This window comes from Elephantulus edwardii, unplaced genomic scaffold, assembly GCF_000299155.1.
Source record: "Elephantulus edwardii isolate Elephantulus edwardi_28Jun2011 unplaced genomic scaffold, EleEdw1.0 scaffold00035, whole genome shotgun sequence".
Lineage (NCBI taxonomy): Eukaryota > Metazoa > Chordata > Mammalia > Macroscelidea > Macroscelididae > Elephantulus > Elephantulus edwardii.
In genome coordinates this window covers 11,502,779-11,517,952 of record NW_006399785.1, presented here as the reverse complement: position 1 = coordinate 11,517,952, position 15,174 = coordinate 11,502,779, and the positions used below count along the sequence as shown (strand labels likewise).

General features: G+C 43.7%; 1 protein-coding gene across 1 annotated transcript in view; it reads right to left on the bottom strand.

Moving 5' to 3' along the window:
• Window positions 1-14,074, bottom strand: part of TAPT1 (transmembrane anterior posterior transformation 1) — a 79,033-nt gene extending 64,959 nt beyond the window's left edge. Inside the window, exon 1 of the mRNA XM_006884519.1 lies at window positions 13,948-14,074. Coding sequence (XP_006884581.1) covers window positions 13,948-13,974 — 27 coding nt within the window. The 5' untranslated portion in view covers window positions 13,975-14,074. The remainder of the gene's footprint in view (window positions 1-13,947) is intronic.
• Window positions 14,075-15,174: the final 1,100 nt, after the last annotated feature.

The window sequence follows — 15,174 nt, the reverse complement described above, 5'->3', positions numbered from 1 at the left end:
AATTTAAAAAAAAAAAAAGCAGAGGCAGCTAAGGAGAAGTCTTTGCAGACCAGAGAAAAATGAAGACTAGCTAACGTGGAAAACCTGGGCGCTACTGCCAAGTAGGTGTATCCTACACTCTGAGATCAAGATCTTCTAGAGTGATCGAACAGTCATTACATATGTTCTTATTTATCCTGATAAAACAGTCTATTTTAAACTTTACCGTTTGCCCTGATTTTAGTGGGATGCTTTAGAACTCCCCTTTGAAAAATAAAACACCAACCATGCATGTAAAACAAAACAAAACAAATCAAAACACCAAAAAACCCAACCTGACAGCAAACAAAACCGCACTGCCAGTGAGCTGGAAGTCATAGCTGACTTTCCATCTGGTTTTCAGAGGCTGTAAATCACGAGGGAAAAGATGGCCCAGCTTTCTCCAACGAGTGCCCAGTAGATTCGAACCATCAGAGAGGCGGCTCCTCTGGGTTGGCACCCAACTCCCCACAGACAGGCCACCACAGCTCCACTCTCTAGACGGTTAAAAACAGGGTCCGTATTTGGTGTGTCCACTGCTAGGTTTGATTTTCTGTTACAGACATTTCCTGAGCAAGAACATCTTTAATAGCTCCCTCGAAAGGTCTAGAACATAACGCTTGAGTGTGACTGTTCAAAGTTCTCCATCATTGGAATCTACCTATCAGTCCTGAGCACAAGAACAACCCAGCAGCACCAGCAGAGTCACACTATGGCCCCAGTGTCTGTGTGTCTCTCTCTCTTGTTTCTGTCTGTCTCATCTCTCTGTCTCTCTTGTCTCTAGTCTCTCTGTTTCTCTCTCATCTCTCTGTCTGTCTGTCTCTCTCTCTGTGTCCCATGATATGGATAGAAAAGTCTCCTCCTTTACCTTATCAATCCTTCCCTGTTCATCTTCATATCTGTCTGCATAGCAGACTTTCCCTCCTGAAAATGCGTGGCAGCTTTTCCTTTAAACTTTGTAAATGACGTGTGTCACTCTGAAGCTTCTAGTTGAGCTATTCTTTAACATACTTAGTATCTGTCCTGGCCATGAGGTTGGCTCTCCTTCGACTATCACCTAAATGCTCGCTCAAAGAGCTGGGCTTTACTCCCAGACAAGGGGGTAAAAGAGGCCAGAGGGAAAGAGAAGAGAACACAGTTCTCTCCCGGGCTCTTCCTCCTGCAGTCGGCAGGCCAGGAAGACAGGCTGGCAATCATTCCCTTGCCACGTTAGAACGGCCAAGCCCAGTGGGAGGCAGAGCAGGGAGATTAAAAGTATAACCTGAGACACCACTGGGACACGGGAGAGCCCTGGAAACCAGGGCTGCCTTAGCCACCTTCCCTGGTACACGACCCCACCCGTGGGACTGAAACACCTGCTGCAAAGACAGAGTCGCTGAGACACACACACACACACACACACACACACACACACACACACGAAATGCAAGGGCCAGGCCCCTCCACCTTCATCTGCATAAATCCCTCTGTTCTATCAGGGTCTGGAATGCTTCCAGCTTGCTGAAGAAGTAGGAGATATGTTCACACTTAAAAATATTTTTATAGGATTCAGCATGTAATTAATATATATAACACACACAGACAAGTAATTTAATAGAGTTGATAAAATGAACATACAAGAAGATTAAAGTGTTTTGGTCAAGACTTTGCAGCCAATAAATAGTGGAGCCAACTTTTAGATAGTCTGGCTTGAAGTCCATGACCTTAAATGCTGCAAGTCTCAGCCTTGTAAATCAGAAGGCAGACCATGTGCCCTTCAACCTCTTGGGCCGCACAGAAGTTATAAAGCAAGCCCCACAGGGATCAGAGCAAAGAAGTCAGAGCTGTCAGGAAAGAAATGAAATGGCCTCTCAAAAGTCAATAAACACTTACAAATTAAACACACTCCCATTAGAAATGAAACTCAAGTGTAAAGAGAGGTTCAAATAAATGGAAAATCTGGACTATGTGAAGAAGGTGGCATCAGGATCGGAAGAGGACTCAGCGACAGCATGTGTTGTACAGATGATGCAACCTTGCTTGCAAAAGTGAAGAAAACTTGAAGCACATCCTGGAAAAGATCAAAGACCACAGCTTTCAAGACGCGTTACATCTCAACACCAAGATGAACAACGGGCAACGTTATGGTGACCAAAGAAATGAACGAAACTGGGAGCTTCGAAGCTCTGGTGGCCTAGTGGCAAGATACTGCACTGCAATCCCAGAGGTACGCGGTTCAAATCCATCAGATGCTCTGCTGGAGAAGAAGGGGGCAATCCTCTCCTGTACCAGTCAGATCTGATTTGATGGTACACGTAAAAAATAATACAATAAAAATTTAAAAAAAATAAATGAACGAAACTGTCAAGGGCTTCATTTGCTTGAATCTACAATCAAAACGCACTGTCCCAGCAGTCAAGAAATCAAAGCACTTGTTGCACTGGGGACATCTGCTCTCAAGGACCTTTCAACGTTCCAAAGAGCAAGGAGGTCAGTTTAAAGACTAACGTGCCCCTGATCCAAACCCTGGTATTTTCAATTGTTTCCTATACATCTGGAAGTTGAGTAATAAATCAAGGAGACTGGAGAACAATCTATGCCTTTGAATTGTGGTGATTGCAAGCAGTATGGAACACCGCATGGACGAGGAAAAGAACCAACAATCTGTCCTGAGAAAAGTGCAGGAAGGGTGCTCCTTAAAGACTCGGATGGTGAAGCTTCAGCTCACGTACTCTGGGGTTTGTTGTCAAGAGGCTCCCAGCCCTGGAAAAGGATTCCGTGCTTGAAAAGGGAGAGATTAAGTGAAGGAAAGACACTTGACAGATGGACTGACAGAGCGACAACCACGATGGGCTTGAGTGTGACAGAGATTCTGAAGATGGGGCAGGTTAAGCACGGTTCCGATCGGTTGTTAACAGGTGTCTGTGAGTTGACCTGACAGCACCTACTAACAAAAACAGTAACTGGAAAAATGAATGCTGATGTCAAATGGACTCTAGCTGAGAGCAGGGGACACCAGAAAGAGGTTAATCTGTTTTATTCACTCTGCAAAGGCATTTGATTGAGTGGATCCTAACAAAATTATGGTTATCACTGAGAAGAATGGGAGTCCCAGATCACCTAACTGTGTTCTTGTGAAACCTACAACATAGACCAAGAAACCACTGCTGGAACAGAAAAAGGAAACACTGCGTGTTTTAAAATCAGGACAAGTGTGCATCAGGGTTGAAACCTTTCTTCACGCTCTGTATGCTGACACATTATTAGAAAAGCTGGACTTTATGAAGAAGAATTTAGCACCAGTATTGGGGGAAAAACCCTCATCAACCACCTGTGCCATGCAGATCACAAAACCTTGCTAAATGAAGAGGATTTTAAATATTTGCAGTAGAAGATCAAAGACTACAGCCTTCAATATGTGTTACATCTCAACATCAAGAAAACAAAAATCCTCACCGCTGGACCAAGAGACACCACCATAATGGAGAAAAGTTTGAAGTTGTCAATGAGTTCATTTCACTTGCTTCCATAATCAGCACCCATGGTACCAGGCATCAGGATATCCCAAGACATGCTACGCTGGGGAAATCTGTTGTCAAGGACATCTCCAAGGCGCTAAAAAAAGCAAGGTTATCAACTTTAAGACTAAGGTGCACCTGATCCAAGCCTTGATATTTTCAACTGCTTCCTGTGTATCTGAAAGTGGAACTGAAAGTGACTAAAGATGACAGAAGAATGGATACCTGTGAAAGGTGTTGGAGAAGAGTCCTGCGTATCCATGGGCTGCTAAAAGAACAGACAAGTCTGTCTTGGAGGACGTGTAACCTGTATGTTTCTTACAGGAAAAGATGGTGAGATTTCATCTCACATATTCTAGGCACGTTATCAGATGGGACCAGTTCTTGCAAAAAGAAATCAGCTGAGAAGGAGAGAAGGCAAAGAGAGGCAGACCTTTCACAAGGTGGATTGACACATGACTGTCACAACGGGCTCGGGCATATCAGAGATGGCGAGGTGGGCACAGGACAGGGCCAGGTTCAGATCTGTTTTTCTGAAGGGTTACAATGAGTCAAAGTCGACTTGGCGGCACGGAACAACAATAATGTATTATAAATACCTAAGAATTCTGGCTCTGTTAAATGTCAAGGACAAGATGGCTACTGACACTAATACATAAAATGTCTAGGCTGGTCTTATACAAATAAACAGGTTTAATATGTGCACTAAGTTGACTTTCCCTCCCCCCGCCCCTTGACAAGAAGGCAATGTTGAAGTTTTATTGAAAATAAAAAAAACAAAAACATGTCTGAACATGAATAAGACCATATACACTATCAACAGATAGGTATATCAATTTCCAAGAGAAATCAAAGGAGAGTTTTCAAAAGACAAGAACAACCAAAGAAAGCTTTTTGGAGGAAGCACAGATTGGGAAATGCTTCAATAATGAACATTTTAAAAAAAAATCAGATAACAATTTGTAAAGGGTAATGGTGACAGACCAAGGAATTCAGAGTTAATGGGTTTCTCAGTTTCATTTTGTGAATATTATCACTGCAACATACAATTCTACAAAAAACTCTGATTCCTCCAAGAATGGCAGCCAGCACCTGAAGCATAGAGTGAAAACTCCTCTCCTTGACTTCTGAAAACCCTCAATGACCTGAAGCAGCCTTACCTCCAAAGCCTCATCGAAACACAAAAAACCATTTATTTACTCACAATGGTTTTTTTTTTTTTTTTTTTTTTCGTTGCAGAAGCTTTATTGAACAGAAAATGGCGAAATGGCCCTCACAATGGTTTTGAAACACAACAGACTCCTGAACATCTTCAAGAATTTGAGCTGCCTTTCCCATCGCGAGAACTGGCTCCTGCAGTTAGTGAGTCTCCACCCTCGCCCGCCTCCATCCTTGGTAAGCATCAAAGAATGCTTTATCCACTGTGTAACCGTGTCTTCATTCTTATGATAGGATATTCGTCCTCTCAAGTTTGATGTATGTTCCACCGTAACACCCTTCTGATTCCCTTTTTGTCAAAAGTTGACCAGCGGGAGCTCTGGTGGCCTAGTGACAAGAAGTTACACTGCAATCCCAGAGGTTCACGGTTCAAATCCACCAGATGCTCTGCTGGAGGAGGAGGGGCAATCTCTTCCTGCACCAGTCAGATCTGATTTGATGGTTCACACACACAAAATAGTAAAAATATAAAAAAAAAAAGTTGACCAGATTCATCACTATTCTTCACTGCTGTGTAGTAGTCCACTGTGTGTATGTACCCTCATTTATTCATCTGCTGATGCATGCTGTGGTTATCTGCAGCTTATGAATAAGGGCATGCATACATCTCTTTTCATAATGGTTCTTACTTCTCTAGGACACAGACCTAAAAGTAAAACTTTGAATTGCTGTTATGTTGTTGTTAAGGGTCAGTGAGTCAAGTCCAACTTACAGCAATCCAGTGAACAACAGATCTGAACTCTGTCCAATCTTGTGCCATTCTCATCGTCCCCAACACATCTGAGTCTATTCCCACACACACTGTATCAACCCATCTTGTTGATGGTCTTCCTCTCCTTTGCTGGCCCTTCACCTTTCCAAACATGAATTCCTTCTCCAAAGAATAGCCTCTCCTAACATGTCCAAAATGTGTGAGGTTAAGCTTCATCAACTTTGCCTCCCAGGAAGAGTCTGGCTGCACTTTCTCCAGCACCTATCTGTTTGTTCTTTCGGCAGTCCATGGGATATTGAGCACTCTTTTCCAGCACCACAACTTAAATGCAGATTCTTCCTCTGTCATCCTTATTCACAGCTCAGTTCTCAGATGCTCAGAAAGACTGTGGCCTGAATCAAGCACACCTTGGTCATCAGACTTACATCATCGCTTTTCAGGACAATGAAATATCCCTGACTGCAGATTTACCCAATACTATACACCTCCTGGATTGTTGGGTATTTCTAACACAAACTTTTTAAGGAAGCACCATACATAGTTTTACCACAGGGGTTGGACCATTTGCAGTCTCACCAGCTGTGTATAACAGTTCTAATATGCACTCAGGTGAATGGTCTGTAATGGTTTGGGGTTTTTGTGGCTTTCTCCCCCCACCCCCACTCCACCAGTGTCATTACTGTCAAAGTGAGATTTATTTCACTACAGTTTTGCATCTTTCTAAGGCCAGGCTGACCCTAAATCAGGTGGACTGACACAGTGACTGACCGATGCAATGGGTTCTTGTGTCAGGAAGGGTGAAGATGGCACAGGACAGAACAGGGTTCAGATCATTTATTCATAGGGGCGCTACGTGTCGTATGTGACTCAATAGCACCTAACAACAACAAGGCCAGGCCTCAGAGAAAGACATCACGCTTGGAAAGGAGGGTCAGCGAGGGATCAATGGCTTAAGTTCAGCAGGGATAGTAATGCTGACAGAGGACAGGGTCGGGCTCAGATCTGCTGCTCACTGGGTCTCGATGTCGTGGTCGGCTCAGTGGCGCCAACAACAATGGCTGGTGGCTGTGACCAACCTTCTGTGTGTTAGTCACCTGAAGATCTCCTTTGGTAAAATATCGGTGAATGTCGTTTGTCCATTTTCAAATGTCGTTGTTGTTGTCGTCAGGTGCCGTCAAGCTGCCTGCGACCTTATAACTAGACAGACATTTTGTTTCTTAAGTTTTCGGTACATTTTAGAGTTTAGATCCTTGTTGGATATGTCACAGCCAAAAAGGTTTTTTCCAGCCTGTAGATTGTCTTTTTAATCTCTTGGCAAAGAGACTTGAGGAACATAAGTATTTCATTTTTAGGAGATTCTCTTTACTGATGTTCTGAAGACTGTGCATTTTTAGCGATGTCTGGTATGCTAGGCATGCCATTTATCAGAGACTCCGGTTTGTACGCCATATATCACAGACTCCCTTTGTCCCCATTTTTTCTTTTATAATACTCTTAGTTCCAGGTTTCACATTTGCAACTACAGTCCAATTTTGTTATTTTTTGTGTATGATACGAAGTTTGGATCCTAATTCATTTTTCTGCAAAAGGAGATATTTCCAAGCCCCCTTTCACAGAGCTTTTTTTCCTTCAGTATTTAATAGCCATCAACTCACTGTCAAAATCAGCTGCCCGTGTTGCTGTGAGGTGCCGTCTAGTGGGCTCAATTCCAGGGCAAGTTCATGTACAGCCTGCCACATAGTCACACTGTCTCCTGTGTTGGAACCCAATGCTGCAATCACTGAGAGTCTGCCTCTCTCACTGACCCTCTACTTTTATAAGCATGATGTCCTTTTTCAAGCACTGGCTTCTCCTGATAACATACATGCCAAGAGCAAGTGAGACCAATTCTCACCACCCTTGCTTCTAAGGAGCTCTCTGGCTTTGTTTCTTCTAAGACAGTTTGTTCTTTTGGCAGTCTATGGTATAGTCAATATTCTTCACCAATACCTCAATTATTACCTTAATCACTGTCCAATTTTCACATGCATATGAAGCAACTGAAACTTTGAAGGTTTGAGTCAGGCACACCTTATTCTTTAAGCTGTTTCTCTTGCTCTCTTGCATTTTAAAGAGGTCCTGGGCAGCAGATTTGCTGAATGCTATGTGTTGATTTCTGACTGCTGCCTGTCAAGCCAAGTAAAATGAAATCAAAGACAACATCAATCCTTTCTGCATTTATAATGATGCTGTCCACTGGTCTAGTTGGTGGGGATTTTTTATTCTTTAAGTTGGAGTGTAATGCAGACTGAAGCCTATAGTCTTGGAGTTTCATCAATCAGCTGTCCGTGGGGAGACAGATTTACTTCTAGGTCCTCAGTGAAGTTCCAGTGGCCTAGGCCTCTGTTGCGGTGCCAGCGTGAGGCTCTTCTGATGACTGTGGTTCTGTATTATGTTCTGAATGGGGACGATGATGCCCCTGCCCGTGTTCTTTTTCAATCATGCTTCACCATTCAGGACCTCTTACCTTGCCTTATAAAGGTGGCGATCACATTTTCCATCTTCTTAAAGCCTGCTGTGAGGATGTGGATCAGGACGGCATTGTGTCTGTAGATCATTTTGGGGAGGTCTTCTGATTTCTTGACCAGGCTTCCACGGGCAACGACTGTGCACCCACGTTAAACGAGATCCTTAACTCTTGCATCTTTTCTCCACTTGTTAGGGTGTTGCCTGCTGGTCCAGTTGTAAGGATTGTTGTTTCCTTTACCCTGTGGCTTCACCCACACAGCAAGGTCAACAATGCTCGGTTTTCATCAGTCAGGCGGTTCAATTCCCGTCATCAAGGCATGCCGCCTGCCTAGTGCAGGTTATTAATGAGTCTATCTTCAATCCGGATCTGTGTTCTTCACAGAGTCCAGCTTCTCACTGAAAGGACACAACCCTGACACACACCTTTCCTGATTTTAAACCATATGCTGTTGTTGTTAAGTACCAGACTCAGAACCGACCGACAGCTGACCCCTCCAGGGGGTTTTCGGAGGCAGTTAACCGCATGGGAGGAGATGGCCCATCCTTCTTCCACGGAGCAGCTGGCAGATTCGAACCGCATGATTTGGGGATTGCAGCACCGGTTCTTACCACTAGGCCACCAGGGCTCCCAAAGCACTTTTTCTATTCAAATGTGCCATCAAGAAAAGAACAGGTAAGCATCTGGATGGTGTTGACTTCAACTGAAACCCAACTCTGCTTTAATCTACATTTCATTTAAGAATTTATTTTTAAAAAACTGCTGTAAACTGAAAAATATTTCCTTTTGCACATCTTAAGGTTTAAGCTTCTGAAATATTGTCCTGAAAGACAAAAATCAAATTTCTACGACGAGGCTTAAAGTCAAAAACCTCTTACATGAGTAACAAATAGAATTGGAAAATTTAATACAAATGTGTACGGGCTGTCATTGTTGTTGCTAAGTACTGTTGAGTTGGAACAAACAGTTTTCAGAGACAGTAAAATTTCACCTTTCTCTCATGGTGCAGCTGGTGGATTCAAACCACGTACTTCTGGGATTGCAGCGTAGCTTCTTATCACAAGGTCACCAGAGCTCCCCATGGCTCTCATCATTGTTATGTGCCATCGAATGACTCCTAGCAACCCTATGCACAAGAACTCTAAACCAGCTCTGACCTGAGCCAGTCTCACTGGCGTGGACACACCTACCTGCATTGCCCCAGTTACTGTGTCAATTCATCTCATCTGGAGTCTTCCTCTCCTGCGCTATCCCTCCAGGCCCCTCTTTCCAGGAACACTGGGGAGGGGCATGGTAGGTTTTGGAGTGTAGGGTGTGCTTCCAACCTCCAACCATGTGTAGCTGAATGCTTAACTGTTTGCACCAACCCAGGACTCCTAGAAATTGTTTTTATCATACATCTTAAACAAATATAAATGAAACCAAAGTTCCATGAAACAGTATGTACTGTCAATATAGGCAATGAAGTACTGGTTTTATTCTTTTCTTAAAAATAATAATTGACACCACAACAAGATAAATGTAAATAATCCAGTAGAAAAATGGGTACAAGATATGAACTGACACTCCACCGAAGAAGACATTCAGATGGCTAACAAGCACATGAAGAAATGTTCAAAATCCCTACCTATCAGAGAGATGTAAACCAAACAACTATGAGATATCATCTCATCCAGTCAGAATAGCAGAATTTAACAGAACAGCAAGTAACAAATGCTGGTGAGGTTGTGGAGAAACTGGAACCCTTATTTACTGTTGGTGTAAGTGTAAAATGGTGCAACCACTGTGGAAGGCGGTATGGCGCTTTCTCGAAAAGTTGCAAATAGAGATACCATTTGACCCAGCAATTCCACTACTGGGAATATACCCCAAAGAGACCATAACTGACATCCAAACAGATATATGCACACCCATGTTTATCAGGGCTTTCTTCACAATAGCAAGGAGTTGGAAACAACCCAGGTGTGCATCAAGAAACGAAAGGCTAGAAAAGCTGTGGTATATTCACACAATGGAATATTACGCTGCATTGAAAAACAAGGAATTCCTGCAATATTATTCAAAATGGTTGACCCTGGAGGACATTATGCTGAGTGAAGTATCTCAGTCACAAAAGGACAAATACTGCATGGTGCCACTGTTATAAAACGGGACTGACATCAGTGTTGGGGGGAGACTGAGAAAATGGGTTCAATAATGTATACTGCATTAAAACAGATGAGAGAGAAAACTGTTTAAGAGGGATATGTGATTAGGTATTTTTGTCATGATAGGAGTCCAGAGCGAAGGCTGCATAGTGGAGTGGACCTGGGGGAGGGTTTGTAAAACAATGAAAGAATTTTTCTTTTACTTTTCCAAGAGGGTAGTGTACTAGAGGGGAGGGTTGGGAGGGGAGAAAAGTGCAACAATGAATGAATGGAAACCCAAAGTCTCTGTCAATTTTCATTAAAATTAATAATAAATTAAAATAATAATTGAAAAAAATTTCTAAAGTTTTACTTGCCCTTGCTTCTAGTGAAAAGTAGAATTACGAAATAACTGCGCGTTATTTTTGGCACAGGAGGAGATTAAGGGTCTGACAGACTCTTGGGCACTGAGAAGTGACCTCCCCCAGGCTGCACGCACAGGGCCTGGCTCGGGGGCTGCAGGTACACCTCGCCTTGCCCTCGCCAGAGGAGCACGGGTCTGAGACGGCACTGCCTTGTACCGATTGAACATGCCTGGCACCGTCCTCCACCAGAATGCCGGCTGTGTGACCCCTGCAGCATGTCGTCACACTCCTCCTCACTGCTCATCACTGCAAAGAACAACCCAATCAATGCCCTCGGAACCGACTCACAGCTGACCCTCAGCGGCTGGGAATCCCACAGGAGGAGACTGCTCGTCTTCCCAGATGCAGATGGATTTGAACCACCTGCCACTGAACTGGCAGCACAACTCCTTACCCACTAAGGCACCGGAGCTCAAAAAGCAAGGTAAGGCTTTATTTAAAGAAACACAACAACAAAAACCTTAATAATAATAATAATAACCTTAATGATTGGCTTGAACTTTTTTTCTCTCTAGAGATAGGAAGCATCCTACATCTCCCCATGACCAAACCGTGCATAAACTGTAACACCTGAGACAGAGCTGCTGCCTGGCGGGAGGGTGGGGTGGGGGGAACACCCAGTCTTTCCGAGCTCCTTCCACTTCATCGAGCAGCACCCCCCAGGTTCCACTGTGTAACTAGGGCAGCATCAGAGACCTAACCACCAGGCTCGCTTTACGATCATGGTCACAGGCAACTGCAGTTCCATTTTACCGTCTGTCCTGTTTCCCTACATATCACAATAAATCAGAGCCCCCTGAAACCTTAGGAAGCGACATTCTGCCAAGAAGTCATGTGAAGCAATGCATCTGAAACTGTCACTCTCCACCAGGCTTTCTTCAAACTGAGGGGCTGTCAAAAAGCAAAGATGAGCCACACCAGCTGGGTCCACACTTCTCACTGTCCCCCAGGCACCTGACATTACAACACAATGCAAAAGAACCAAACTCTTCTAACTGCCACACTAACGAAATGTGTACTGTTGTTGTTGCTCGGTGCCATCAAGTCCAACTCCAATTCAGTGACCCTATAAACGGACCTGCACCTGTCCTGTCCTGTGCCATCCTCACAATCTCTGACACACTCGAGGGCGTTGCTGCAGTCACTGTGTCAATGCGTCTGGTTGAGGGTCTTCCTCTCTGTCACTGACCCTCCATCCACCTTTCCAGGCATAATGCTCCTCTCCAAGAACAGCCTCTCTCAGCAACATGCTCAAAGTACTTGAGACAAAGCTTTGTCACCTTTGCCTCCAGGAGCACTCTGGCTGCCCCCTAATACATATCTGTTTGTTCTCTGGCTGTCCATGGGATCTTCAGCACTCTTCTCCAACACCACAGTTAAAGATATCAATAATTTTTCTGTCATCCATAGTCACTGTCCAGGTCTCAGCTGCACAGCAACTGACTGAAAAGACCATGGCCGGAGTCAGGCACACCTTAGTCCTCAAACTGACATCATTGCTCCTTAATAATATACAAGTTTATGATATCATAGTATTAGGTGCTGGTGAGCTGGTTCTGACCCACTGTGGTTCTATGTTGACCAGAACAAACCCCTGCCCTGTCCATCCTGTGTCAATTCATCTCTTTTTTGCTGGCCCTCTATTTTCCCAGGCATGCAGCCCTCTTTCAACGCTAATATGAGAAGTACGACTCGAAGGTAAGTGGGCATTATTTCTTACTTCTATTCTTCTAGACATTCTGGATTTGCTCAGCCTCACCTCGAGTTGGGTCACTCTGGCCATGCTGAGGGGAGGGAGGCGGCCTGCGGGCCTCATGGGGCCTGAGTGTGTGACAGAGACACCACCACAGGAATATGGCAGGAAAGATTTAATGTGGCTGTTAACGTGTTTATATCACAATGTGATGCCTTCTGTGATGAAGGCTAAACAGAAATCAAGCTTTTCTTTGAAAATGACTTGTTATTTATGTTTTTAAATATGTGGGCTTCTTGAGAAAAGTCTTGAAATAATTTCTCACACTGAATGGGAAAACAAAACAAAAGCACCTGCTTCACGTAACCAAAACGGAAGAGAACCAAGAGTACAGAAGGGGAGATTAAGATCTTACAAACACTGCTTAGATGGGCACACAGATGGATGTTAGTTTAAAAAGGAGCAAAGTTACCGTGAGCAGAAACGTTCAGTGGCAATATAAGAACGTGACTGTAGTAATTCAGATGCTATCATTGGTTCCTTCACACTAAGTGTCTTCCTCATGGGAATTCCTCTCCCTGCTGCAATCAAGGTGATTCCAACTCACAGAGACCCTGGAGGGCAGAGTTTACCCATTTGTAGTGTTTCCTAGGACATAACAGTTACAGAAGCAGACTGCCAGCCCCATCTTTTTCTCAAAAAGCAGCTGGTGGGTCTGTACTGTCAACCTTTGGCTAGCACCTAGAGCTTTTCGTTGCTGTTGTTAAGTGCTGTCGAGTCATAGGTGAATCACAGTGACCCTATGAACGAAAGATCTGAAAACTTGTATAACTTTCATTGTTTCTCCAGGTTCATAGGGTTTCCAGAGGCAGGCTATTTCGGAAGTAGATGCCATTCCTGCTTCCAAGCTTGTTTTAATCGGGAAGCTCCACCAAACACTGTCCACCATGGGTAACCACTATTAGATTTGATACATCAGTGTCACAGTGTTCAGCATCACAGCAACCATAAATTACCTCTGTACAGCAAATGGATAGAGTAGTGCTGTACCACTTAGAAGAATGTTTGACCAAAAACAATTAAAACCAGGCCTGAGGGCTGCAGATTCAAATCACCCACCTTTGGCTTGGTAGCATCACTTTCTGTCCACTAGGCCAAGTGAGCTCTCTCTATTTTGCTGTTGTTGTTAAGTACCGTCGAATTATAGACGACTCATAGTGACCCTATGAACTAAAGACCTGAACACTTGTATAACTTTCATCGCTTCTCCAAGTTCACAGGGTTTCCGGAGGCAAGCTATTTCGGAGCGTCACCCTAACTAAAAATACTTTTTCCTCAAGAACTATTTGTACTTTTGCAAACTAATATGTTTCATGGTTTAATTTACCTTGAGAGTTACAGGCCCAAGACCCACTGTTATAAAGTCAATTCCAACCCATATCACAGCTGTAAGACAGAGCAGGACAGCCCCATACACGTCTAGGGTGGCGGCCCACAGATGACTCGCTGGCCGTGCTGCTAGGGGCTTCGAACTGCTGACTTTGAGCTTAGTCGCCAAATGCCCAGCCACTGTGCCACCAGGGCTCCTTTCCTTCCTTCTGCATTATAGTTCATCCTTTATCATAAAATTGTTCCCAGTATTTTTCAAAAACCAAAATGAGCTCAAGTTTTTTATGAAGCTTCTTCCTTTGTATAATTAACGTTTAGACATAACGTTCAAATGGTGTCGAGCAATGAAAATAAAAACGGTACCTTTTCCAGCTCTCTTGGTATTCGCATGCATGTGTACACTCTTTCTCTTCGTTCTGTGTACTTGGCCTCATTGTGTTCAAGGAAGTATCCTCTTGTGAGTTCAGCACTGAGGAACCTCAGCAAGGAAAGTTCTACAGAAAAAGAAAACAACACAAGCAAAAGGACAGTATTTACCAAGGAACGTACAAGCCTGCTTGAGCCGTAAGTAATACACGAAACAGAAGGCAATCCCCAGTTCTGTGCTCAGAACTGAAGATTTATGCAGAAACTGTCAGCAAGTATTACTGAAAAACTTGCTGTTGTGCACAGTATAAAACGGAAAATACCACAGGAACAGAGAAAGGGAGAATTATTATGAGCTGGGAGAGGCCAATAATCTTTCTCTAAGAGCCCAATCCCAAGTCCTAAGGGCAATACAAGACCTAGACTACTGGAGAGATATGGGGAGAGGTTAGCTGTCGATAAGGTATATAATGGAATATCGTAATAGATAAAGGATTGAAACTGTCAATGATTTTATCTGAATCAGATCCACAGTCAACACCCTTAGTCCCCTTGGTCAGGAGATCAGGAGATGAACTGCATTGGGCAAGTCGGCTGCCTGGGATCTCTCCAAAATAGTGAAAAGTAATGACGTCAGTTTGAAGACTACTAACACGCGCCTGATTCAGGCTCTCGTCCTTTCAATCACTTGTCCTGCATCCGAGAGCTGGACAATGACAAAGGATGACAGAAGGAGAATGGATGCCTTTATCGCGGCTTTGTTCACAATAGCAAAGAGTTAGAAACAACATAAGTGTCCATCAACAAATAAATGGATAGAGAAGCTGTGGTATAGTCACACAATGGAATACTACACTGCATTGGAAAAAAAATGGGAACTCATGCAATTTTATACAAAACGGGTGACCCTGGAGGACATTATGTTGAGTGAAATATCTCAGTCACAAAAGGACAAATACTGCATAGTGTCACTATTGTAAAATGGGACTGACATCGGGTTTGGGGGGGAGACTGAGAAAGAGGGGATAAATAATGTATACTGCATTGAAACAGGTGAGGGAGAGAACCGTTTAAAAAGGATATGTGACTAGGTATTATCGTCAAGACAGGAATCCAGAATGAAGGCTGTAGAGTGGAGTGGACTTAAGGGAGGGATTCTGTAACAATGAAAAAATTTTTGTTTTACTTTTCAAAGAGAAGAGCGAACGGGGTGGGGGGGGTGGT